The sequence below is a fragment of the Tachyglossus aculeatus genome, chromosome 17, assembly GCF_015852505.1.
Source record: "Tachyglossus aculeatus isolate mTacAcu1 chromosome 17, mTacAcu1.pri, whole genome shotgun sequence".
Taxonomy (NCBI): Eukaryota; Metazoa; Chordata; class Mammalia; order Monotremata; family Tachyglossidae; genus Tachyglossus; species Tachyglossus aculeatus.
The window spans coordinates 47671284-47697074 of record NC_052082.1 but is presented as its reverse complement, the minus strand read 5'-3'; the positions used below and the strand labels follow the sequence as shown (position 1 = coordinate 47697074).

Here is a 25791-nt window from a genome sequence, read left to right as displayed (position 1 = left end):
CCCTTCAAATATGCTTGTCTACCTCCTGCTTCCTCAGTTTACTTACTGTTGCCATGATCCAGCTTTTGCTCATTTCACAAAAAGCCAAACAAGACCTTTCTGCATGTAATGAATTTTTTGTTTAGGTAAAGGTTTGCCAAGGCATTTCCATCTCTCAGGTGCCAGAAGCATTTGTATTGTGTTTTGTTTGGGTTGTGACTATGGGCAACATTTGCTGGAAGTTGGTGGAGAGATTGCTGCTAAAATTGAGAAACTTGACATTTCCCGGTATTTCAGACGTGCGAAGGAAGACCTTTGAGGGAATTTATAAAAGCCTAATTTAATTTTGTCATCCACTCTGAGTAGGCTAAATGAAGAGGAAAACTCATATTTTTAAAGTTGTGAATGCAACTTGATGTTTACTCTGGTAATTGTTTTACGTTGTTAGGATCCAATTCTATTCTCTCTCATCTTCCCCTTGTAACCTAAAGGAAATGGAGGATTTCTCCAAAACCAGAGAGATTTGCAGCATGACTTTTGGAAACAAGAAATCTTGAATCATCCTGGCTTCTAGAGTCCCATTCCTTTTTTATTTCCTGCTTGGTGGCCATGGCAGGAATCCCACCCATCTAAAGAGTCGGGTCAGGATTGTTGTGTGAACAATATCTATATTGGCTCTGTTTCCCTTATGGATTTTCTTTGCAGTTAGGAAAGAGGGCACTTAAGGTTTGAGAAGCCATTCTGCTTTGCTATTGTGAAAGACTGTTTCCTAGAAACTTGTTACCTGAAAATCCCACTTTGCCTTACACCTTTCCAAGTGATGAACAAGCTAATCAGCCTAACAAATTAGCACTTGGGGGAGGGTTTTTATTACCTTTCAGTGGAAAGACTTTCTTTGAACTCTTCACCGTACAGGACTAAAATTTCTACAAGTTAAGGAGCTTCCTGTTGAAGCATCTCGAAGGCAGCCCCAAAACTGCAGAATTAGTTGTGTATTTGAGGAATCCAGATGCCAGGTTCTCTCTACTTTTCCCCCCCGCAACCTCCAAACCCCCATCATTTTTGGTTTTTTCCTTTGTTGTATCTATTTTTGTCCTCCCTGCACTGTGGTGGCTGTTTAAGGTGAATGGAGAAACGGGGCCAGGACCAATCAATCACCTGACTCCAGTTTAATTGGAGACTTCATTTTGCTGCCGAATGGGGTTGTGCAGAAAAGAGTTACCATTGAGTGGCTTTTTGTGGGAAGGGTTAGGAGAGCAGCACATAAAATTAATCTCTCCCTGAGGACACTTGGATTAATGGGACTTTTAAGAGTGAATCAGCATTCACTCTTCAATCCGTTGCGTGACTTTTGTAATGCAGCGTTCAGGACTGAAGTGTTAGATGGGACAGAAGAATAAGGGATCCAAGCTTTTATTTTATTTTCCCTTCAATCGGTCGTTGAAGTTCCCAGAACCCAGTCAGTATACACACTCAAATCTAGTTTTGTCTTGTTTCACTGAGAACTTGAGCATACTGTTTAGTTGCTTCAGCAATATCCCTTTTTTCCCCTCCAGGAGCTGAAAATATTTAAGACCTCAATTAATGCTCCGAGGAGTTTCTGTGAGATAGAGAGCAGCTGGATTCTAGCTCTTTCATTAAACGGAGTTGTGTTGCTTGATGAGTCATTGACATGGCTAAGAATAGAACCTGATCCCTAACTCTAGTCTGGAGCTCTGTTCTCCGAAAAAAAAAAAAAGAACATGGAAAGAGTGTTATTGGGTGCGATTTTCTCTGTGTAAGTATGATCTACTCAGAATCTAGAGCCAATACAAAAAAAATAAAATAAAATGAGGAGTGAGGAGGCTACCATTTTATTAGACAGTAAGGTGAGGTCAGTGTTTTCTGTCCAGACCATAAAATGTGCTTTTAGTCATGTGAGGATGTATTTTTTTTTTCTTTTGGATAGTCTTTTCTCCTTAATACATTTGCTTCATGATGAGCAGCACTAATAGGAAAATGGAAGACATAATTCTGTATGCCCTAACTGGAGTAATACTATTAAAACTGAGCGTGGACTGATTTTCAGAAAGTAGCCTGGAAGTCTGGAGTCCTGGTTTCCATTTCCCGTCTTATCTGACTCTTGGTGATTGTTGCAAAGCTACTATTTCTTCCAAGTATTATTACAAGGAAAGTATTTTCTCAGTATTGCATGATCATGCCGTTTAGCCCAGCCTCAAGAGCTCCATCCCCACCTAAACGAAAAAGACCAAGTCACGTAGTTTCCCTCCAAATTGCCTTCCCCATCAGGGTTTCTTCTCATCGGATGTGAAGGGACAAGAGAGAGAGGATTTGTTGTTCTGGTTCTGCCTTCTCCCACCATAGCTAGTCCTAAAAACTGGTCTCATTAATGAAATGTGTAGTGGTTATGACCTAACCGAATAGCTAGTCCTAAAAACTGGGTTCAGATCCTGGCTCTGCCAATTGTCAGCTGTGTGACTTTGGGCAGGTCGCTTTACTTCTCTGTGCCTCGGTTCCCTCATCTGTAAAATGGGGATTAAGACCGTGAGCCCCCAGTGGGACAACCTGATCACCTTGTAACCTCCCCAGGGCTTAGAACAGTGCCTTGCACATAGTAAGTGCTTAATAAATGCCATTATTATTATTATTATTAATGAAACGAGTAGTGGTTATGACCTAACCAAATATGAGTTTCCCGAGCAGGGCCGGCATCACTTCTGGTAGCCGCATGATCAGGAACGTTGCCTTGTCACATTTCTGTCTGCATGGTGGTTTGATGCAAAACTCTCTTCTTTGATCACTGGGGCACACAAAGTCACATCATCCTCACGATCATTTATTTGCCTGTTTGTTCCTGGCAAACTGGGTGGGCAGGTGCTGGAAACTGATGCCTTTGGAAAATGCCCATGCGTGACAGTGATATTGGAGTTACTGGAGAGCAAGGAGATTGGGTGACAATAAATGTACCTGCCTTGTTAATAATATGAAGAAAACTTGTTCTAGTCATAAGTGCTTGATAAATAGGATTGATTAGAGAAGCAGAGTGGCTCAGTGGAAAAGAGCCTGGGCTTTGGAGTCAGAGGTTCAAATCCCAGCTCCGCCACATGTTTGCTGTGTGACCTTGGGCAAGTCACTTCACTTCTCTGAGCCTCAGTTCCCTCATCTGTAAAATGGGGATGAAGACTGTGAGCCCCCCGTGAGACAACCTGATCACCTTGTATTCCCCCCCCAGCACTTAGAAGAGTGCTTTGCACATAGTAAGCGCTAAACAAATGCCATTATTATTATTATTATTATTATTATTATTATTATTATTCTCTGGGTTTCAGTTACCTCATCTGTAAAATGGGGATTCAGACTGTGAGCCCCCCATGGGACAACCTGATCACCTTGTACCCTCCCCAGCGCTTAGAACAGTGCTTTGCACATAGTAAGCACTTAATAAATGCCATCATTATTATTATTATTATAAAACTGATAAGAAGAGCATGAGACTGGGAGTTTGGACTCCTTGATTCTAATCCCAACTCTTTCAGTGACATGCTGTGTGTGTACTAGGGGAAGTCACTTCACTTCTCTGGGCCTCAGTTTCTTCATCTGTAAAATGGGGATGAGACTCCTGCTGTGTGCTCTGTCAACATTATCATGAATCATCTGTTGAAGCAAGTAAATATGGAGCGACAGGACAATCCGCATGCTAATACCTTGGGGCAGGTTGATCTCCTCTACCTAGGTGTGGGGCCCAACAGGAAAAAGCAGGAAAATATAGAATGTGGGCCACAGGAAAAGCCCACCGTGGCTCATAGACCACTTGGAGTGTTTTACGTGTTAATTAAAAATACATAAAATGCCATACGTAACTCAGTCTCTTTTTCCAGGTGTCTTTATACCTGAAGAAATTTGGGCCACAGGAAAAGCCCACCGTGGCTCATAGACCACTTGGGGTGTTTTACATGTTAATTAAAAATACATAAAATGCCGTACGTAACTCAGTCTCTTTTTCCAGGGGTCTTTATACCTGAAGAAATTTACCTCAAGTTCAGTTTGTCACCTGTTGAGTAGAGTAACGTGATAGTACAAGCTCATTAAATTCTCAACAGCCTACACTTCTTGTTCACAATACGGAGTTAGACCAAGGTGTGCTAACTACAACCTACAGGCCAGACATCTTGCCTGATTCTTGCTCATCTCATTACAAGTGTGCCTGGCTGGCATCCGCTGAGAAGAACGGGCCTCGGCATCGATACCTGTGTTTGAAATGACCGTGGCATTTTTGTGAAGGTATCATGTCCCGTTTGCCCTGGCCCCCTCCCTTATGCAGCCTAGTCTTCAGGAGCTTCCCTTCAACGAACTTTCTATTTCAATCAATCAATCAATCAATCAATCAATCAATCGTATTTATTGAGCGCTTACTGTGTGCAGAGCACTGTATTGAGCACTTGGGAAGTACAAGTTGGCAACATATAGAGACAGTCATCATCATCATCATCATCAATCGTATTTATTGAGCGCTTACTGTGTGCAGAGCACTGTACTAAGCGCTTGGGAAGTACAAGTTGGCAACATATAGCAACAGTCCCAACCCAACAGTGGGCTCACAGTCCAGAGTAGACTAGAATAGAATAGAAAGCAGTATGCTTTGGAAAATGCAGGGTACTTTTTCTCTTAGACTGGCAAGCAGGATCAGCGTAATGCTTTTATTAGGCTAATCCAATCCTATTGTTTCTCATTACTTACCATTGTCGTTTTTCACATCCTAAAATCAAACCCAGTAAACTTCTTTAATAATAATAATAATAATAATAAAATGATAATGGTATTTGTTAAACGCTTGCTAAGTACCAGGCTCTTGTTCTAAGCTCTGGGATGTATACAGGATAATAGGGTTGGACACAGTCCCTGTCCCACATAGGCCTTTCCAGACTGAGCCCCTTCCTTCCTCCCCCCCTCATCCCCCTCTCCATCCCCCCCATCTTACCTCCTTCCCTTCCCCACAGCACCTGTATATATGTTGGTACATATTTATTACTCTATTTATCTTGTACATATCTATTCTATTTTATTTTGTTAGTATGTTTGGTTTTGTTCTCGGTCTCCCCCTTCTAGACTGTGAGCCCGCTGTTGGGTCGGGACCGTCTCTATGTGTTGCCGACTTGTACTTCCCAAGCGCTTAGTCCAGTGCTCTGCACACAGTAAGCGCTCAATAAATACGATTGATTGATTGATTGATAGGGAACTGAGGCACAGAGAAGTTAAGTGACTTACCCGAGGTCACACAGCAGACAAAAGGGAAAGCCGGAATTAGAGCTCATGACTCCCAAGCCCGGGTTCTATCCACCGGGCCATTCTGCTGCTCTCTAACTTTGAGTTCAAAATGCAGAACTTCTCACCAGGTGGTGTTGGGGCCATTGTCCATTATGGAGTATCCTGGAAAGAGGCCAGACTTTCTCAGAAGACACAGAGTAATGTTTGTTTTTGTAGTTGGTGTTTTGGGGGGCTTGTGGGTTCATTTTCATTGGCTTTGTTAAAGGCTTACTGTGTGTCAAGTACTGTTCTAAACACTGGGGTAGATGGAAGTTAATCAGGTTGGACACAGTCCCTGTCATTCATTCATTCAATCCTATTTATTGAGCGCTTACTGTGTGCAGAGCACTGTACTAGGCGCTTGGGAAGTACAAATTGGCAACATATAGAGATGGTCCCTACCCAGCAACGGGCCCACAAGAGATGAGTTCTAATCCCAGCTCCACCACACTTGCCTGACGTGTGACCCTGGGCAGGTCAATTCTCTGTGACTCAGTACCCCCATCTGTAAAATGGGGATTAAGACTCTGAGCCCCGTCACACACAGGACTCACAGTCTAACTAGGAGGGAAAACAGGTATTTAATCTCCATTTTTCAGATGAAGAGCCCGAAGCACAAAGAAGTTAAGTAAGTTGCCCAAAGTGGCACAGCTGACAAGTGGCAGAGCCACAATTAGATTTAGATTAGCCACAATTAATTTGTACTTCCCAAGCGCTTAGTACAGTGCTCTGCACACAGTAAGCGTTCAATAAATACGATTGATGATGAATTAGAGCTCGGGTCCTCTCGTTCTCTGGCGCCATGCGCTTTCCACGAGGTCATGCCGCTTCCACGTGGTTTGTGTGTGGCGAATTCGTTTAAGATATGGCAGAGGAACTACATTTTCATTTAATAGGGGGACGGTGAATGTAGCGGCAAGTTGCTTGTATATTCCCGTTTGAGGGAACGTTCTACTATTTCGAACCAAGATATCCAGAGAATTGTTTTCCGATTGATGGAAAGAGTAAGTTGTTTAATCCAAGCAGTGAGATGTCATCATGGGGAAGGACTAGAGAGGAATGAATGCAGGCTACACATTTTATTTTTCCAGATGTTTAATGATGTAAACATACAGAAAATACTCATTAAAGTTTAAATGCTTTAGATATTGTGCAAGAAAAAAGCTAAAATAGAAAATAAACGTTTCAATTTAAAAAAAAAAAACCCAAAACTCAGGTTAGTTTCTGCTCAGGTAAGACAGTAAAATAAATAGCAGCACGTACCAACACATTATTTGTGCACTTCTTGTAGTTAGGACAGGTTACTTCATTTGGATCAGGATCAGATTAGCAAGACCGGCCTTCTTGTGTGTGTAATGTAATGTGAATCACTGGTTAGAGACAGGCATTTTTCAGTCCCCACTGTACATCAGAAAGGAGTAGTTTCATTAGTGTCTGAACCCCAGGCCCTCAGGTAATCAGAACGACCGCCGCGTTGAGCATCAAGATATAAGAGGCGTAAACTTTCCAAACAGTTGCTGTGGAGCGTAAGTGTGTATGTAAAATACTCGTGGTGGTCTCCTCCCTTCTCAAGGTAACGGTTGTGCTTTGAGGCATTTCGGAGAAGTTGGTGGGCACGCCGCTAGTAACGCTCAGGACCCCGGGAGTTGTTGGCGATTTTGTGGCGTTGGCAGCGATTGCATCTTGAAGGCGAACGGTACGGGTGGCTGCCGCCGCTTCGTGTGGTCTTGTCTGTTCGGTGGGCAGATCTTCCGGATAGAGGGCCAAAGGCTTATCTGTGCTTGTAAATAGGACACTTTGGCTGAGAGTGGCACTTACTGTTGACTCCGCTTGAAATTGTCTGGGGACTTTGGTCACTTGGGTGGCTTGAGTTATCAAACTCCAAGAACTAATGGTGGTCACCGCCTGTATCCCTTGAACGGTGAGGGTGCTCGAAGTCGCAGGAGGTGCAGCATACGAGGTGTTCTCCTGCCAGGGGAGCGTTTGGTTCGAGCACGGAAAGCCTATCACTTGGGCGTTGGTTTCCGTCACCCACTTGAGCAAGTACGTGATGTTTTCTTTGTCGTTGCACGACCACCGGTTGTTCTGCAGGGTTATAACTTGCAACCGAGAGAGCTGGTCCAGAGCTTGGTCGGGGATGGACGCGAATTTGTTGTTGTGCAGGTAAAGGTGGGTGAGCTGCAGCAGCTCCTTCAGGGTGCCCGGCAGAATCTGGCTTAGCGAGTTGTCGGAGAGGTCCACCATCTCTATGTTGGAGGGCATGTTGGTCGGCACGGTCCAGAGTTTGTTGCTGCTGAGATTGAGAAACTTGAGGCTACCCAGGGTGTTTTTGATGAGGACGACCCTCTCCACCATGTTCTTGGACACGTCAAGAACTTTAAGGTTCCACTGGTAAGCCGTGTCGAGTTTGTGGAGAAGTTTGATGATGTTGTCGGTGGCGAAGATTTCCCACAGGGACCGGGGGAGCTCAGCGGGGAGGTGCACAAGCCTGTTGTGCGAAAGGTCGAGGGTCCTCAAGTTGCTGTACCGAGTTAACTTGTCATCGAGATCGGTGAAGTTGTTATACGACAGGTTTAAGTGCACAATATTGTTTTGAAGTCCAGGTGGCAACGTCGACAGGTTTCTGCCTGAACAGTCCACATGCCTGTGGCTTCCTGAGCACAGGCATTGGGGAGGACAAACGCACAGAACGCTAGGTATAAGAAATAGAAGGATGAGCAGGCAGGGAGACATTTTCAGTGTCTGATATTCCAACGTTGCCTGGAAATAGACAGACACACCAAAATGATACCCTTTTTAACGTGCAAATATAGCTAAGGCATCTCTCTGAAGAAACTGCTTAGCATTAGGCAGAATTATCCCCCCAAAACAACTCTTTTGTGGGCTCCTTTTATAACTGTTCAGTGATTAAACCCACAAAGCTGTCTTTTATTTACAGGAACTGTCTGGCAGAGGGAGACTTTTTCCTCTTTTGCTCCCTTTCTCTGCGTCTCCTCACTCTCTTGTTTTTTTTCCCTCCTTTTCACTCTCCTACTTCTCCATCTCTCCAAAGCCTCAATGCTCAAATATGAGACCCCATTCCAAAATGACAGTTTCTTGCGTAGAAAGAGGCTCCGACCATTAACCCTGATTCCGGGCTATATTTTTTTCGGATTATTTGCTTTCTTACTTTAAAAAAAATGGCTGTCATCTGTATTTAAAATCTCTGCAGTAATGTAGCAGTCTCTGAGAATGGGGATATTATTCTTTATCGGGTGGTGATTTAAGGAAAACTACCTTGAAAGAAGTCTTTTTCCAAAGACCTTTTTGCTGTTTTTGTACAAAAGCGTTTTAGACGTTTGGAAATTCAGACCCCACGCTGCCCCCAAGTTCCACATCTTTCAAGATGCTGTTTTCCTGAATACGCTTTTCCCGATTTACAGAGGAAAACCATTTGTCTACTTACAGGGCAAATCTTTTTTAGCACGAAATCCCTCAACTGCCACTGCAGCAAATTTCTGGTGCATGCACTTGCTAGGACAGACTATATCGCCCACCGTCAAACCAGCCCTTAAGAAAATCTGTCGTTGATTTCTGTCAGCGTTCAAAAGGTGGGCTTACCGGAACGTCGTCTTCCACATCAGCACATTTTCGTTTTTTCCTCTCCCAAGATTTGAGCTTAAAGGTCGCCTCGGTGTGGGGAGTAGCTCCAGTTTCTGGCTGTGGATGGAGCCTGCCTCTTCAGCTGCATTGTGTTGCTATGAGCTGGAGCCCTGCAACCACCTGATCAGCAGCAGCACCACATCGGAGGACTGCAGAGCTGTCATTGGTGCTGACTCCAATTTATTGCGAGGGGCGCCCGCTCCCGAAACGGACAGGCTCTCGACCTGACGTTGAACGGACCCGTGAATCCGGTTGAAAATGTAGGCTGGACCCACCCCCTCCCCACTTAGCGGCTCTGCCTCGATTTGGGCCCCGGTCCGCTCAGCCGGCTACGTCTCGTTTCGCTTTCTCCGGCGCCTTTTACTTTGCATTCGGATCACATTTTATGGCTGGAAATTGGGTCCCTCAGTTCCTGCCGGTTTTCCAAGGATGTGGCTCTGAGTGCTTCAGTAATTGCCCTGATTTGAACTCTGCAGGAACGGTGGAGTTTGCCCCACAGCTTAACTAATTCTGCCACCACATTTGAGTAGAGGCATACAAATCAACTATTTTTTGGCTGGGGGGTCTTGGCGAGGGGGACGACAGTTCACAGTCATTTGGTGAGCCTGTTTATTTTCCTCAGCCTTTCGGTGGTTTCTTTAAGATGCCGATTTAGATAACTCTTGCTTTGTTGAGGGATTCTAATGGAAAGGTGGATGGTACTTAAAATCAAAGTTTAATAAGGTGCCGTGGGAACTCCAGGCAGAGTGCCTTCGCCTGATGGTCAGTTTATTGATGTAGAGAAAGTCACACCGCCTGTTTAAAAAGTCTTTTTTTTTTGTCTTGAGAGGCTGCTTTCAGTTTTGAAAAAGAAAAATTATTCAAGGTAATGCCCTCCTTCATAATACCTGCTGCCCATGAGTCTGGTCCACTAATAGAGTCCCCGTGCCCATTCACAATTATTTGGTGAGCATGTTTCTTTTCCTCAGCCTTTTGGTGGTTTCTTTAAGATGCCGATTTAGATAACTCTTGCTTTGTTGAGGGATTCTAATGGAAAGGTGGGTGGTACTTAAAATCAAAGTTTAATAAGGTGCTATGGGAACTCCAGCAGATTGCCTTCGCCTGATGGCCAGTTTATTGATGTAGAGAGAGTCACACCCCCAGTTTAAAATGTCTTTTTTGTCTGTCTTTTGAAAGGTTGCTTTCAGTTTTGAAAAAGAAAAATTATTCAAGGTAATGCCCTTCTTTATAATACCTGCCGCCCATGAGTCTGTTCCACTAATAGAATCCCCGTGCCTTAGTTCCCTCCACCTCTCTTTGCAAAACTCCCCAATTCCCACTACTGAATCCTGAGTAGTGAAATTTGAAATCTGATTGTTAATCTCTGAAGTCTTCTGCTAAGTGAATATTTTTTAATGGAATGAATGCCTCTCGTAGGAAGTCCAGTGCTTGTGAATTCACTACCAAAACTGTTTCAGCACTGGCATTTTCTTTTGTCGAGTTTAATGTGTTAAGAAGTTATCCCCATTCTATGAAAAGTGGGTTTTTAAACTAGGTCTTATATTCACTCTGATTGGCAAAGTACATTTCTCATTTGATCGGCCTTTCATCGTGGCATTGCTAAGTGTAGTCATTCCTTTTTTGGGGAAGGAAGCTGTCCATCCTTGAGCCGGAGAAGCTGATAAATTAATTTTTTGAGTGTATTATTTGAAGTCAGCAGCATTATGGATTTCGGACACGCCGCGGATTTTACTTCCGTCGTAATTTGGGGAGGAAGACAGACATATAGTGTTTACAGAAAGAAGCCGCAGGAAGGAAGAACAAATATACAACAGGTAGTAGTCCCCTTATGGCAGATGGGAGTAGCTGAAAACATAATGGAATATATGATTGTCTGCATATGCAGTTAAGTGCTGTAGATGGGTTTGAGTACCTAAGTGCCAAGGGACTTGTATATAATAATAATAATAATAATAATAATGGCATTTATTAAGCGCTTACTATGTGCAAAGGCACTGTTCTAAGCTCTAGGGAGGTTACAAGGTGATCAGGTTGTCCCACGGGGGCTCCCAGTCTTAATCCCCGTTTTACAGATGAGGGAACTGAGGCCCAGAGAAGTGAAGTGACTTGCCCACAGTCACACAGCTGACAATTAGCGGAGCCGGGATTTGAACCCATGACCTCTTGAGCTCTTTCCACTGAGCCATGCTTTGCATTCCCTTCCTTCAGCCCCACAGCACTTGTGTACATATCCATAGTTTATCTTAATATCTGTCTCCCCCTCTAGACTGTAAGCTCATGATTGTGGGCAGGAAACATGTCTACCGACTCTGTTGTATTGTACCTCTCCCAAACGCTTAGTACAGTGTTCTGCACACAGTAAGTGCTCAGTAGATATAATTGATTAAGGGAGACTGTTGACATAACTTGGTATGTCGGGAATCGATTAGTGTAGACTTCTTGAAGGGGTGATTTTTATAGGAGGATTTTGAAGATACGGGGGGAAAGACATGGCTGGCCAGATATGAGGGGGCACAGGGGGGTCCAGTTAGAGAGGAGGCAACATGGGCAAGGGGTTGGAGAGTGATGTGCAGTTAAGTGTGATGGGGAAGAGCGAAGAGTTCAAGCTGGTGAGGAGAGCCCAGTGTAACAGCGAGAAAGCAGCTGTTGCAGAGATCGGCACAGAATTTCTGGGTGATGTGGAGCCATCACCTCCACAGGATAACAGCAGACCCAGAAATGGGTAAAGTGGATGTTTTACTTGTCTAGGATTTGTGCTTTTGAAAAATACTTTTTTTTTATGGCATCTGTTAAGTGCTTTCTCTGTGCCAGGCACTCTCCTAAGCACTGGGGTCCAAGCTAATCAAGTTGGACACAGTCCATGCCCCACACTGAGGCTCACAGCCGTAATCCCCAGTTTGCAGATGAGGTAAGTGAGGGCCAGAGGAGTGAAGTAACTTGCCCAAGGTTACACAGCAAAGGGGCAAGCCGAGATTAGAACCCAGGTTTCTTCTTCCCAGACTGAGCCCCTTCCTTCCTCTCCCCCTCGTCCCCCTCTCCATCCCCCCATCTTACCTCCTTCCCTTCCCCACAGCACCTGTATATATTTATATATGTCTGTACATATTTATTACTCTATTTATTTTACTTGTACATATCTATTCTATTTATTTTATTTTGTTAGTATGTTTGGTTTTGTTCTCTGTCTCCCCCTTTTAGACTTTTGAGCCCACTGTTGGGTAGGGACTGTCTCTATATGTTGCCATCTTGTACTTCCCAAGCGCTTAGTACAGTGCTCTGCACACAGTAAGCGCTCAGTAAATACGATTGATTGATTGATTGATTCTGATTCCCAGGCCTGTCCTCTATCCACTAGGCAGTGCTACTCTTAATAATTATGGTGCTCTGTTTTGTCAAAGTCTTGAAAACTGAAATCTGGCATCCCCTTATATTGAATTGTTTCTAAGTTTCTACGCCCTTCATTTAATTTCAGTTGTTTTAGAAACAGCTACTGATTTTAATGACTAGGATTACACAGCTCCAAATTCAAGTCTATTGGTCTCTCCATTTAAAAATGATCTACGAGGTTGAAGATATTATCAGGCCAATCTTTCGCTTTGGTTCTGTGCACCAGAATTCTTAATACCATTGCACCGATACCCTGGCAACATCCTCAGTGGTATCAGTGCTTACTAAGTGATTTCAAAACACTGTATAAAGCTCCTGAGAGAAGATAATAGGTACGAGATCCAGGATGACTGCCTTTCAGGACCTTTCAATCTACTGGGGTGGGTCAGATGATAAGAAAGTATTTGCAAATAGTGGCAATAGGAGGAAGAACAGATATCTAACGGGAAGCTGTACGGATATTCATTCATTCAGTTTTATTTATTGAGCGCTTACTGTGTGCAGAGCACTGTACTAAGCGCTTGGGAAGTACAAGCTGGCAACATATAGAGACGGTCCCTACCCAACAGCGGGCTCACAGTCTAGAAGGATATATCAGGGCAAAATAGCTGTATAAATGATATGTGAATATACAAAATAAATTATCATTACTAATAGTAAAATAATAAACACTGAGGATAGGGTGGAAGTGATTCAGTGCTAACCGTGGGGTTGGGTGGAAGTGACTGGAGTACTTAGGAATCTGATAAGTCTTCCCAGAGGGGGTGAGATTTTAGAAGGGCTTTGGAGGTGGGAAGCGCTGGGGCAAGAATAACAATAATAATAATAATGATGGTATTTGTTAAGTGCTTACTATGTGCCAAGCACTGTTCCAAGCGCTGGAGTAGATACAAGGTGATCAGGTTGTCCCACGTGGGGCTTACAGTCTCAATCCCCATTTTACAGATGGGGTAACTGAGGCACAGAAAAGCAGAGTCACAAAGCAGACAAGTGGCGGAATCAGGATTAGAACCCGTGACCTTCTGATTCCCAGGCCCATGCTCTATCCACCATGCCATGCTCCTTCTGATATAGTCTAGCGTCATTAAAAACTTTGGGTTGAAGGTAGAAAAGTGTGAAGATGTGGTTTTTTAAAAAATGCTTTTTTTTCCCAACAGGAAATTAGGTTGTTATGGTCACTGACTACATATTTAAATAAGATTGATTAAATTATAGTGCTTATAAAAGTGCTTTTTTGGTCACTCTTTTAAGTGAGTGATTGCTAAGAATCCCGGAGTCAAACTTCAGGTTTCATTTTAATCAAAGTCTCTGCAGCCACTGATGTTTTAAATTTTTAATCACTTAGAATAGTAAATGAATAAAATGCTTTCTTTCAGGGTTCTCAGTTAGGAAATACATGAAAACATTTTGTTTGTGACAAGGTCTCTGTCCATTCATGTGATGCCCGTTTCTTGACATTTATTTCCCAGAGGTATCCGAATTCTGAGGATAATTTGCCAACAGAGGTTTTTGTGTGTCTTGGAAATCAACTAGCATCAGTCCGTAATCTCTTTTTGGGGCAGCATCATCAACAGAAGATACTGTTATTCCTAAGAATGGTGGCACTCGTTCAGTGCTTACTCTGTGCCAAGCGCTGTCCGAAGCATTGGGATAGATACAAGATGATAAGGTTGGACACAATCCCTGTCTCTCACCAGACTCACACTGTTAGTCATTTCTTCTGTTTCCTTGGCATTATCGTTTCTACACGGACTTTGTAAATGGGTGGTAAGCGGGTCATTACAGACTTTCCAAACCGAAAGCTGGGGTTTCATGTCGTAGTACTTTCCCGACTCAAACCAGCCAGTTGGTAAGATCAACCGAACGGCAAGCAGGGATAGTTTACAGCAGTTCATCGGGGGGTGGTGGCAGTGTTTCGTCTAGGTCGTGGCGGTCCAGATCCGGAGGACTAGGGAAGTGGTGAGATTGAGTCTCAAGCTCAGGGGAAAGTGACTTGACCTCCTCAGTGGCGTGGTCTTGCTGGGCGTTGAAACTTTCCGGGGCAGGTGGCAAACCGAGGGGGTCAACAGGAGGTGGAGGAAGTGACTCTTGGGCGTCAGAGTCGGCCCTCTGGACCCGGTTGGGATCCTCCAGGGGCCGTGGCAGATCAGAGGTGCCGGGCTGAAGGAGTGAATTGGGTGGCTCGCATTCCTGGCTGTTCAGTGTTTCCAGATCAACAAGAGATGGAGGGGGTGGTGGGAGATCTGGATCATTCAGCGGACAAGCTGGAATGCCAAGTGCCAAGTCGTCAGCGCTGTCCTTTGACGCAGGGTCTGTCGGGTCCTGCATTTCCTCTTCGGTCGGGTAATTTGATGATTCCACGTTTTCCCTCGATTCAAACAACTTAATATCCAAGTCATCTGCTAGTAGAGTGTTTTTGCTCAGCTTCCAAGGTAAGAGTGAAATAATGGAGGTGCGTTTTGTGACTTCCTCATTTTCCCTAATATTGTCCATATAGATGTCAGGGGTGTCACCATCTGCAAATGGAGAGCGACCAGCCCAGGTCTGGTCGTTTCGAAGAGGTTTTCTCGAGCATTTCCATAGAACAATTGCTATTATAAGTAGCATCATAGCAGTCAAAATGATCCCAATTAACAGCGCAGCTGCTGAATTTGTATTAGAGTACTGGGACTCAGTTTGAGAACCCGCTTTACTGTTAGCTTCCGAAAGAAACTGGGGGAACCCGTCTGGCAATGTCGAGGAAATCGAAATAGCAGGGCGATGCGTTGGCTGGCGGGAAGGGGCGGGTTGGGTTGCCCGGCTGGAAGAGGCCTCGGCCGGATGGGTCGGCTGGCTGGAAGGGGCCTCGGCCGGATGGGTCGGCTGGCTGGAAGCGGCCTCGGCCGGATGGGTCGGCTGGCTGGAAGCGGCCTTGTCCGGTTGCGTTGGCTGGATAGAAGGGACCCTCCTCGGTTGGGTCGGCTGGCTGGAAGGGACCCACGTTGGTTGGGTTGACCAGTTGGAAGAGACTTCGGCCGGTTGGGTTACCTTGTTGGAAGAGACCCCGGCCAGTTGGGTTGGCTTGTCTGAAGAGACCCCGGCCAGTTGGGTTGGCTTGTCGGAAGAGACCCCGGCCAGTTGGGTTGGCTTGTCGAAAGAGACCCCGGCCAGTTGGGTTGGCTTGTCGGAAGAGATCCCGGCCAGTTGGGTTGGCTTGTGGAAAGAGATCCCGGCCAGTTGGGTTGGCTTGTCGAAAGAATTCCCGGCCAGTTGGGTTGGCCTGTCGAAAGAGATCCCGGCCAGTTGGGTTGGCTTGTCGGAAGGGACCCCAGCCAGTTGGGTTGGCTTGTTGGAAGGGACTTCGGCAGGTTGGGTTGGCTGGGTGGAAGGGACTCTGGCTGGTTGGGGTGACTGGCCGGGTGACTTTTCGGTGGTATTTTCCATGTCATCTGAGGTCCCCGTTACCGTCGAAACAAAGAGAGGAGGCTGAGTTGACGCTGCTGCTGCTCGAAAGCCGTGCCCCACATTGCCACACAAAAAAATGACGATAAAATATTTGATGGCCATTTCGCTAGGCTGCAAGCGGTGTTGAAGTGGATACTGCAAAGGAAAAAAAATCTGGTTAAAGGTCATCAGTCAGTAGTTAGGCTTTATTAACCTTTTGCAACGAGCAAAGCACTTAATGAGCACTAGGAGTTACATTAATAACGGCATTTGTTAAGCGCTTACTATGTGCCAAGCACTGCTCTAAGCGCTGGGGTAGTACAAGGTAATGAGGGTGTCCCACACATTTTCCAGATGAGGCCCAGAGAAGTGACTGGCCCAAAGTCACCCAGCTGACGGGAGGCGGGATTAGAATATTAATAATGGCATTTGTTACATATTTGGGGTAATTATTGGCTTAGCTTAAATAATAAAAGCACGGTGTGATGTTTCTCCTAATTGTGTACCTTTGATTCACCATGGGCCAATGTAGCCAATCAATCAGTGTATTTATTGAGTGCTTTCTGTGTGCAGAGTACTGTACTAAGTGCTTGAGTACTGTATAACAGAGTTGGCGGACATGTTTCTTGCCTACAAGGAGGTTGCAGTTACCCAAATATTCAGGAGGAAGTTTACTAACATTCACTCATTCATTTTGAGCACTTAGTGTGTGCAAAACACTGTACAAAGCATTTGGGAGAGTACAGCAGAACATCAGAACATATGTATGTTGCCGACTTGCCAACTTGTACTTCCAAGCGCTTAGGACAGTGCTCTGCACACAGTAAGTGCTCAATAAATACGATTGATTGATTGATGTATATATGTTTGTATGTATTTATTACTCTATTTTATTTGTACATATTTATTCTATTTATTTTATTTTGTTAATATGTTTTGTTGTCTGTCTCCCCCTTTTAGACTGTGAGCCCGCTGTTGGGTAGGGACCGTCTCTATATGTTGCCAACTTGGACTTCCCAAGCGCTTAGTAGAGTGCTCTGCACACAGTAAGCGCTCAATAAACACGATTGAATGAATGAGTGAATCAGGCACAGTCCCTGCCCACATCGAGCTCCCAGTCTAGAGGAGGAGACAGGCATTAATGTAAATAAATAAATAAGTAAATAAATAACGGGTAGGTACATATATGCTATGGGTAAGGGAGTAAGTACGAGCGGCGCAGAAGGGAGTGAGAGGAGAGGAGGGCTCATTCAGGGAAGGCTTCCAGGAGGAGATGTGCTTTCAAGAAGGCTTTGAAGTGGGGGAGAGCAATTATCATCATCATCAATCGTATTTATTGAGCGCTTGCTGTGTGCAGAGCACTGTACTAAGCGCTTGGGAAGTACAAATTGGCAACATATAGAGACAGTCCCTATCCGACAGTGGGCTCATCTGTCTGATATGAGGAAAGAGGGCATTCAAGGCCAGAGTTTAGGATTTGGGCAATATGTCAGCGGCCAGATAGACGTGAGCAGGGTACAGTGAGAGGGTTAGCACCAGAGGAATGAAGTATATGGACTGCATTGTAGTAGGAGAGCAGTGCAGTGAGGTAGGAGCGGGCAAGGTGATTAAATACTTTAAAGCCAGTGGTGGGGAGCTTTTGTTTGATGCGAGGGTGAATGGGCAACCACTGGAGCTTCTTGAGTGGGGAAACGTGTTCTGAACATTTCTGAAGGAAAGTGATTCAGGCAGCAGAATGGAGTATGGACTGGAGTGGAAAAAATTGCTGTCCCCCACTTCAAAGTCTTCTAGACTGTGAGCCCGTTGTTGGGTAGGGGCTGTCTCTATATGTTGCCAACTTGGACTTCCCAAGCGCTTAGTACAGTGCTCTGCACACAGTAAGCGCTCAATAAATATGATTGAATGAAGAGGCGGGGGGTCAGTAAGGAGGCTGATACAATAATCAAGGAGGGATAATACTAATAATAATGATGGCATTTATTAAGCGCTTACTATGCAAAGCACTGTTCTAAGTGCTGGGGAGGTTACAAGGTGATCAGGTTGTCCCACGGGGGGCTCACAGTCTTCATCCCCATTTTACGGATGAGGTGACTGAGGCACAAAGAGGTGAAGTGACTTGCCCAAAGTCCCACAGCTGACAACTGGCAGAGCCGGGATTTGAACCCATGACCTCTCACTCCAAAGCCCGGGCTCTTTCCACTGAGCCACGCTGCTTCTCTAGGATAGGATAGTGATAGGATAAGTGCTTGCATTCTTGTGGTAGCAGATTGGATGGAGAGGAAGGGGTGGATTTTGGCAGTGTTGTTTTTCCAAGTCTTTTACGGCTCTTTATCCCCTTGTGCTTTTTAGTCATTTTCCTGTTGGCACCTCCAGAATCTGTTCTGCTCCTTCTGGAAAGGTGTTTTGGGGAGTAAGTTTTCCCTTCTCCCCATTTCTAGAGATAATAGCATTAGTTGCCAGTCAACAACATTCATAGAACACCCAACCATTCCTTCTACACTTTAGAAAAAAATTGCTTTTTTTTTTAACAAGTTCACATAAATTAAAAGTTAATCCAAAGCAATGGCCACATGTGGAGCCCAATGGGTTTTTTTTTTTCTGTTGTGGCTTTGCTTGCGGGGAGAGTCACCACAATGTTTTCTTGTTCTTTGTCCAAGTTCTTTGCCAACTTGTACTTCCCAAGCGCTTAGTACAGTACTCTGCACACAGTAAGCTCTCAATAAATACGATTGAATGAATGAATATTACTGTGAAAGGACATTATTAGGAAAGGACATAATGCCATTTTTTTTCTCAGCCCCAGGGGTTGGTGATGGGCTATAGTAATAGTAATAATGTACAAATTTACTATTCTATTTATTTTATTTTGTTAATATGTTTTGTTTTGTTGTCCGTCTCCCCCTTCTAGACCGTGAGCCCACTGTCGGGTAGGGACCGTCTCTATATGTTGCCAACTTGTACTTCCCAAGCGCTTTGTACAGTGCTCTGCACACAGTAAGCGCTCAATAAATACAATTGAATGAATGAATGAATGAATGAATGCCAAAATGGAATTATTGATCTGATTCAAGCCTGTGAAGTTTTGGTGGGGGGTTTTTTCATTATTATTTTATTTAGTTTCCTGTATAGCCACAGAGAATGCTAACTTCAGGTTCTTGATTCTTTTTTTTCCACTCTACTTTTACAGGTTAAATCTAACTGACCCAAAATTCCACTATCTCCACTTTTCTCAGTTTGCCCTTTACCCTTTCCTCCCCCTCCCGCTGGCTATATGTCAGCTCTCCGAAGCCACTTTTCAGGAGTGCATTTGAAAATCCTACAATGAAACCATAAGGAAAAAAAAAAGTTTCTCCTTTCCATAAATTCCAAGCCGCATGGATAATGGGGAGTAGGTCAGAATCCCAACGAGAAGACCTAACGATGCCCACTTGGAGGCCCGGAATTCTCTCCCCGGCACTTAGTACAGGGCTCTGCATCAGTAAGTGCTCAATAAATACAGTTGTCTGACTGGCAAGGTTCTTATTCAAAATGAACCATTTAGGGAAATAGACATACGCTCTTAATATATACATACCCATTATAGCCCTGTTGCTTCTCCATGTACTGGCATCTTTACCACCACACTCTCCGTTTCAGGAACTATGCTAAGGTTCCTCTTTTGACATCATCATGAGGGAGGCTCAGTAGAAACTTAGTTCTGCGAGGAACGATTTTAATCTAGCATTAGAAGAGCTCGAGTCAACAGCCCCAGAAGAGCCCAGGGATGAGATTGTCGGATTGAATCTGGTCACTGATATGAAGCCAGTCCAGTCCTGAGGTGATGGTGTAAGTCCCTGCAGCCGGTGCTAAAACTCCCTGGCCTCCCACCACGAGCTTGACTTTCAATTTGCTGCGCCTCTTTGCTTGCATTTGGTCCTCCAGAAATTATTCCAAGTTGTAGTAATGGCAAAATGTGTGGTATTTAAGGGCTTACTATATGCCAAGCTCTGTATTGAGTGCTAGACCAAATACAAGATAATCGGGTCAGACGCGGTCCCTTCCCCACGTGGGACTCACAGTTTCAAGGGGAGGGAGAGCAGGTATTTAATCCCCATTTTACAGATTGGGAAATGGGCTCAGAGAAGTGAAATAACCTACTGGATAGACCGTGGGCCTGGGAAGTAGAAGGAAATGGGTTCTAATTCCAGCTCCGCCGCTTGTCTGCCGTGTGACCTTGGGCAAGTCACTCTACTTCTCTGTGCTTCAGTTACCTCATCTGTGAAGTGGGGATTAAGACTGTGAACCCCACGTGGGACAACCTGATGACCTTGTATCTACCCCAGCGCTTAGAACAGTGCTTGGCACATAGTATGCTCTTAACAAATACTAGCCTTATTATTATTATTGTTACCTCATCTGTAAAATGGAGATTAAGACTGGGAGCCCCATGTGGGACGTGGACTGTATCCCACCTGATTAGCTTGTATCTACCCCTGAGCTTATGCCTGACATAGTAACCGCATAACAAATGCCATTAAAAAAATAAAAGAAAAAACTTACTTGCCCAAAGTCACCCAGTAAGCAAGTGGCAGAGCCGAAATTCAAACCCAAGTCCACTGACTCTTAGGTCCGTGCTCTTTCCACTATCCCATGCTTTCTGTTGTGCCAGTAAGGAAATACTAAATTGTCAGTGGGACGATCCCTGTTCCCAATCATTTGAAACACTGGACTTGGAAATTTGGTTCTTTGTGTTGATGTGGAATCAGGAGAATTCTGAAGTTTTTGTGCCGTTACATTTGCTGGATTATATTCGGAGTAGCTAGAAAAAGGTATAGATGTGTAGCTAAAATTCTATATCTTATTATATAACAATTTACAACAGTCATTGGACTTGGGGTAAGATTAGGAGTAACCGATTTTCAAAAATGGAGGTCCCCGCCCAACCTGGAAATCAATTTGAAATTGCTGAGATTTTGAGAACAGTATGGGAGCCACACCAGAGGCATAACAATGCTATCACTCTTTCTTTCCTGTTGAATAAAGTCCTGTCATTATTGTAATTTCTCATCCTACACGTCCCCCTCTAGGCTGTAAGATTGCTATGGGCAGGGAATGTATCTACCAATTCTGTTATATTGTTATATCGTACTCTTCCAAGCGCGTAGTACAATGTTCTCCACACAGTAAGCACTCAGTGAGTATGATTGATTCTCATTGAATTATAATCAATATCATTAGCGCCTTCTCTCATTAGATTGTAACAGGAAGGGACCAAGTTTATTTGTTGTTGAAGGTGTACACTGGGTACTCCGGGGATTTTGGATTGTGAGGGTCTGCTAGCTTCTCATTCCCTTCTCAGTTTGGTGATAAGTCTGTCTCAGCTGCTGGGAATCTCTGAGCTCATCTGTCTCCCCAGGATCCCCGCGACAGAGTGATAAAGATAATTTAGAGCCCTGCTTATGACTGCTTCTCCAAATTCAGACCTCTGGGAACTGGAGTTTCCACGCCTTTAAACGGTTCTGGATATATGGACTTCCCATCACCTGGTAGGGGCTGGACTAGTTTGTCACTTGTGTGACAGAGCCTGAGAGGCTTTTCACTCCGTGGCTTTAATCAATCAATCAATCAATCGTATTTATTGAGCGCTTACTGTGTGCGGAGCACTGTACTAAGCGCTTGGGAAGTACAAGTTGGGAGCATATAGAGACAGTGCCTACCCAACAGTGGGCTCACAGTCTAGAAGGGGGAGACAGACATATTAACAAAATGAAATAAATAGAATAGATATGTACAAGCAGAATAAATAAATGAATAGAGTAATAAATATGTACAAACATATATACATATATACAGGTGCTGTGGGGAAGGGAAGGAATTAAGACAGGGGATGGAGAGGAGGATGGGGGGAGAGGAAGGAGGGGGCTCAGTCTGGGAAGGCCTCCTGGAGGAGGTGAGCTCTCAGTAGGGCCCTGAAGGGAGGAAGATTTTTTTTTTAAGTTTGTGCAGAGCTTTAATGAAGAATTACATAATGAAATGACAACATACACGATATGGCTGGTTACAGCAACTGGTAGAAAATCTGATGAGTTAAACTGCTGCATTCCCAGGAACACTCTGGATATTTTACTTTCGGCATAAATCCTTTCTGGACGGGACCTACACTATAGTTTAAGAAGTTCTGTCTCTGAATGGATTTTTCTAGTGTTTTTTGAGACTCCTCCAGCACCTGGACACAAGCCTCCAGGCTCCGGCTGACCGCGGTCAGGCCCCGCAGCGCGGCCCGCAGCCCCGCGGGCTCCCTCCGGCCCGCCATCTCTCACAGCTTTAATAGTTGTGAGAGAATCCAACATTTACCATAAGTACTAGAGTCTGTTATGATAGGGTAAACTGGAAAGATCAGTGACAGCCTCATAAGGGACATGAGAGAGGTGCCAGCATTTCCAAGAGTGAGACCTGCATGCTTTCAGAAAAGTCACCGCCATTTGGAGGAAATGATGGAAAAATGGAGGACTCAAAACAAAAATTATGCTTAAAATCTACCAGTGTTGCTGAGCCCACCAGGGTAGTTACCAAAGCCGATAGAGGTGGGTAGTAGCAAGCAAGTATTCTGTTTCTGCTGAAAACCCAGAAAAATGGCCCAAATTACGAGAGATTTTTTAGGCAGGTTAAATATTATGAAGAACAGTAATGAGAAGCAGGGTTGCCTTTTGGATAGAGCACAGGCCTTGGAGTCAGAACGACCAGGATTCTAATTCTGGCTCTGCCACTTGTCTGCTGTGTGACCTTGGGCAAGTCACTTAACTTCTCTGTGCCCCAGTGAGCTCATCTGTAAAATGGGGATTAAGACTGTGAGCCCCACGTCCTGATCACCTTGTATCCCCCGCCAGCGCTTAGGACAGTGCTTTGCACATAGTAAGCGCTTAACAAATGCCATCATCATTATTATTATTATTATTATCCTCTTGTACTTCCCCAGGGCTTAATACTGGCACGTAGTAAGTGCTTAACAAATACCATCTTGAAGGAAAAAAAACATTCCTGGTCCTAATGGCTGTGTGGCAATGGGATGTGCTTTACCTAAATAGCATTTCTGAATCAGCTCTGGCAATAAAAAGAATTTAAATGAGTGCCTTCCGGTGGTGGTTTTGGACCCAACAGCAGGGAGAAGAAAGAAATGGTTCTTTGGAGTCCCTTCCAGCCCTGTGATGCTCTAAACGCAATTAAAAGCCCACAGCATGCTGAATAAGTCACTTCAAATTGCTGGATCTAGTGAATTACCTGGAAAATTCTGGGAGACCTGAATTACCTTGGGTGTCTTCCAAGAAATCCTTTACATTCCAACAGCTTCAGAATATCCTTCAGGGAAGGTCAGTTTGGAAATAGTAGAGGAAATAAGAGGAAAAGAATCCAGAAGCCTTTGGGCACTCATTGAGCGCTTAGTACAGTGCTTTGCACACAGTAAGCGCTCAATAAATGCGATTGAATGAATGAATGAATGAAATGGGAAAGAACGGTAATTAGGAAAGGGGCTAGGCCTTGCTTCTTATTTGTACTATGAAATCAAAGGAGATCAAAAACGGGTCATAAAATCAAGATTATATGTAAAATTTGCCTTAGGCATCTCTGTGAAGGAAGAAAATAGGAGTAGCTGTTGAGTTTTCTTAGGCAGAGAAAGCTCTCATATTGCAAGTCTGATATTCTGAATCCATAATGGGATTATAAAGACAGCTTGTTGAGAATAGGTTGAAGCTTTTTACAGTAAGAATCATTTTCAAATTCGTTGTTTTTAGGATGTTCAGTTGTTATACCAGAGCTCAGAGTGCCTTTGGCGTAGTCAAGCCACTTGAATTTCTTTAATGCTTTTGATTCCAACTGACTTTAATTCACTCTGTTCCCTGTGAAGTAGGCCAGTTTTATTGTTCTCCCTTTACAGAATGGGGAAAATCAAGGCACAGAAAAAAATGTTACAGCAGGGCATGGGGAGAACCGTTCTGCAATATATTAGGCCAGTTCAGCTTTGTTCTCTATGGGGAACGAGTTTGGCAAATTAAATTGTTTTTGTACTAGAGCGACAGACGTTATTTAAATATGTAGGTAGCCTAAACACATAATGCACATAAAATCAAATATGTACTTATTCTTCTAGTTGTGTATGAGGTGAAGAGTAAAATTGCTAAAAACAGTCATTTTGAATATTTTAAAATGAACAATTGACAAAAAGAAAACATTGACTATTTGGGCAGTTTATCGTCCTCCTTTTGATTGTTTTAAATGAAGCTGAACCTGAATGTTTCCTTGGAGAAGACTTTGGTACTTTAATATTAAAAACAGAGTACAGGTATGGTAATGTCGATTCTGTAGCTTCTCGGCTACCAGGTAGCCTATGCTGAAAACAAAGCAAGATTTGATACTGTAGTTCAGCTTATTCTCCTACCTGCTTCGGTTTATTTTTTAGACCATAACACAACAAAGGGCAGGGGCCATTGTTAGTGAAGAATTTTACATACCGAATCCACTTGTAGTAAACAGACTGTCCTGATTTGTTGAATAAAATGCCTCAGTGAAAACCCAGAAAGACATAACTTAGAGTCCTTAAAGCATGGAGTCTTTTTTTTTTCCAATAACAGAACTCTCTGCATATGTTTGGGAGCCAGTAAACTGAGTCCCAACATGAAGCCCACATCGTCATACAAACCACCCATGTTGATCAACTTCATTTTTTAAACTATGAGACAACAATGAAAGACCAAAGATTCAGACTAAGCAGGCATCCTGTTTACAACAAAGCCGACTAGACGAAACTTGCTACTTGAAAACTGTATCTTACCTTTTCAGGAACTTCTCTTGCAAGAGGCTCTGTTCTTGTCCTAAGGGGACATTTGGGTGGTTTAAGACAAAGCAAAAATAGTGGTTGAACTCAGATTAAAAATGGTTTGCCCTAGTGACAAAAATGGTTTCAGAAAAAAAGAGGAAGTTTATCAACAGTTGCACCAGGAAGTGCCATGAGCAGTGAGATGACTAAGAATTTCACCGTTTTAAACCAAATTTTGTGTTCGTTGAGTGGGTTAACATTTTTGAGCAATCCCGGTATTCAGATTTTTTGTCTAATACATTTCCCTTGCAAGCCTAAGGTATCTTAAATACCTGCTTTCGGTTCACAGTACTGGGTGAGGGAGGAAAATCATAGATGGTGGTCATTTCTGTGTAGTTTTTTAATGAATGTGGACAGTGCCACTTGGAGCGTGCCTGCCCATTTTGACTCCTCTTTTGGAGTGACTCCACTGTGATGTGTTGTTTCAGGTAATAATCGTAATTGGGGTATTTGTTAAATGCATACTATGTGTCAAGTGCTGGGGTAGATAAGATAATCAGGTCCCACAATCTAACAGGAGGGAGAACAAGCATTGACTCCCCATTTTGCCCATGAGATAATTGAGGCACAGAAAAGTGAAGTGACCTCCCCCAGGTCACACAGCATACAAGCAGTAGAACCAGGATTAGAACCCAGGTCCTCCGACTCGGGCCCTGGCTCTTTCCAGTAGGCCATGCTGTTTGAGCCCGTTGTTGGGTAGGGACCGTCTCTGTGTTGCCAACTTGCACTTCCCAAGCGCTTAGCACAGTGGTCCGCACACAGTAAGCGCTCAATAAATACGATTGAATGAATGAATGAATAAACAGTTTTGCATCTAGGTTGCATTTCCCATTTCAGCAGTTCCACCTTTTTGCCTGCCAGTTAAAATGTTGATCGGTAAGAGGGATGTGAGGAAAGTGAAAGTGAATCACAGTCCTTGGTCCTTTGAAGGGTATACTTACCCTGTTTAGGATCCAGGATGAAGCCAGCCTGCCAAGGCTTACCTGTCAATTAAATCAGGAAGTTAAAAACTACATCTGAGAGTTCAGGCAGTCAATCAACTGATGGATGTTTGATTATAAAATGGATTGTGATTGATAGATGCATTTGAATGTCCTTGCCAGAGGAGGCTTGAATTTGGCAGAAAAATTTTGGCCTATGGCATAATTGCACAGAAATAGTCACTTGGCTGGATTTGCTCTCACTAATGATCTCATCAGGTTGAG

The 25791-nt window shown here is 44.0% G+C and overlaps 3 protein-coding genes across 4 annotated transcripts in view; 1 reads left to right on the top strand and 2 right to left on the bottom strand.

Annotated features, from left to right (window-relative positions):
- The window catches only part of NF1 (neurofibromin 1), a 203379-nt gene that overhangs the window by 122122 nt on the left and 55466 nt on the right, over positions 1 to 25791 (top strand). The window lies entirely within an intron of this gene.
- OMG (oligodendrocyte myelin glycoprotein) lies at positions 6367 to 9133 on the bottom strand. 2 transcript variants are annotated; one of them, XM_038758894.1, is made up of 2 exons: positions 8884 to 9133; positions 6367 to 7975 (listed from the first exon to the last, which is right to left on the bottom strand). In XM_038758894.1, exons 1-2 carry the CDS (start codon positions 8901 to 8903, stop codon positions 6733 to 6735), a joined length of 1263 nt encoding a protein of 420 aa, XP_038614822.1. In that variant the 5' UTR covers positions 8904 to 9133; the 3' UTR covers positions 6367 to 6732. The 2 variants fall into 2 exon arrangements, with proteins under 2 accessions (XP_038614822.1, XP_038614821.1); XM_038758893.1 differs by having other exon boundaries at positions 6367 to 8043; positions 8884 to 9131.
- EVI2B (ecotropic viral integration site 2B) lies at positions 13684 to 24622 on the bottom strand. The gene is made up of 2 exons (XM_038758892.1): positions 24542 to 24622; positions 13684 to 15891 (listed from the first exon to the last, which is right to left on the bottom strand). Exon 2 carries the CDS (start codon positions 15856 to 15858, stop codon positions 14194 to 14196), a length of 1665 nt encoding a protein of 554 aa, XP_038614820.1. The 5' UTR covers positions 15859 to 15891; positions 24542 to 24622; the 3' UTR covers positions 13684 to 14193.

Excerpts from the sequence above, each read along its gene's own strand:
- OMG (XM_038758893.1), bottom strand. The coding sequence starts at position 8,016 with ATGTCTCCCTGCCTGCTCATCCTTCTATTTCTTATACCTAGCGTTCTG.
- EVI2B (XM_038758892.1), bottom strand. The coding sequence starts at position 15,858 with ATGGCCATCAAATATTTTATCGTCATTTTTTTGTGTGGCAATGTGGGG.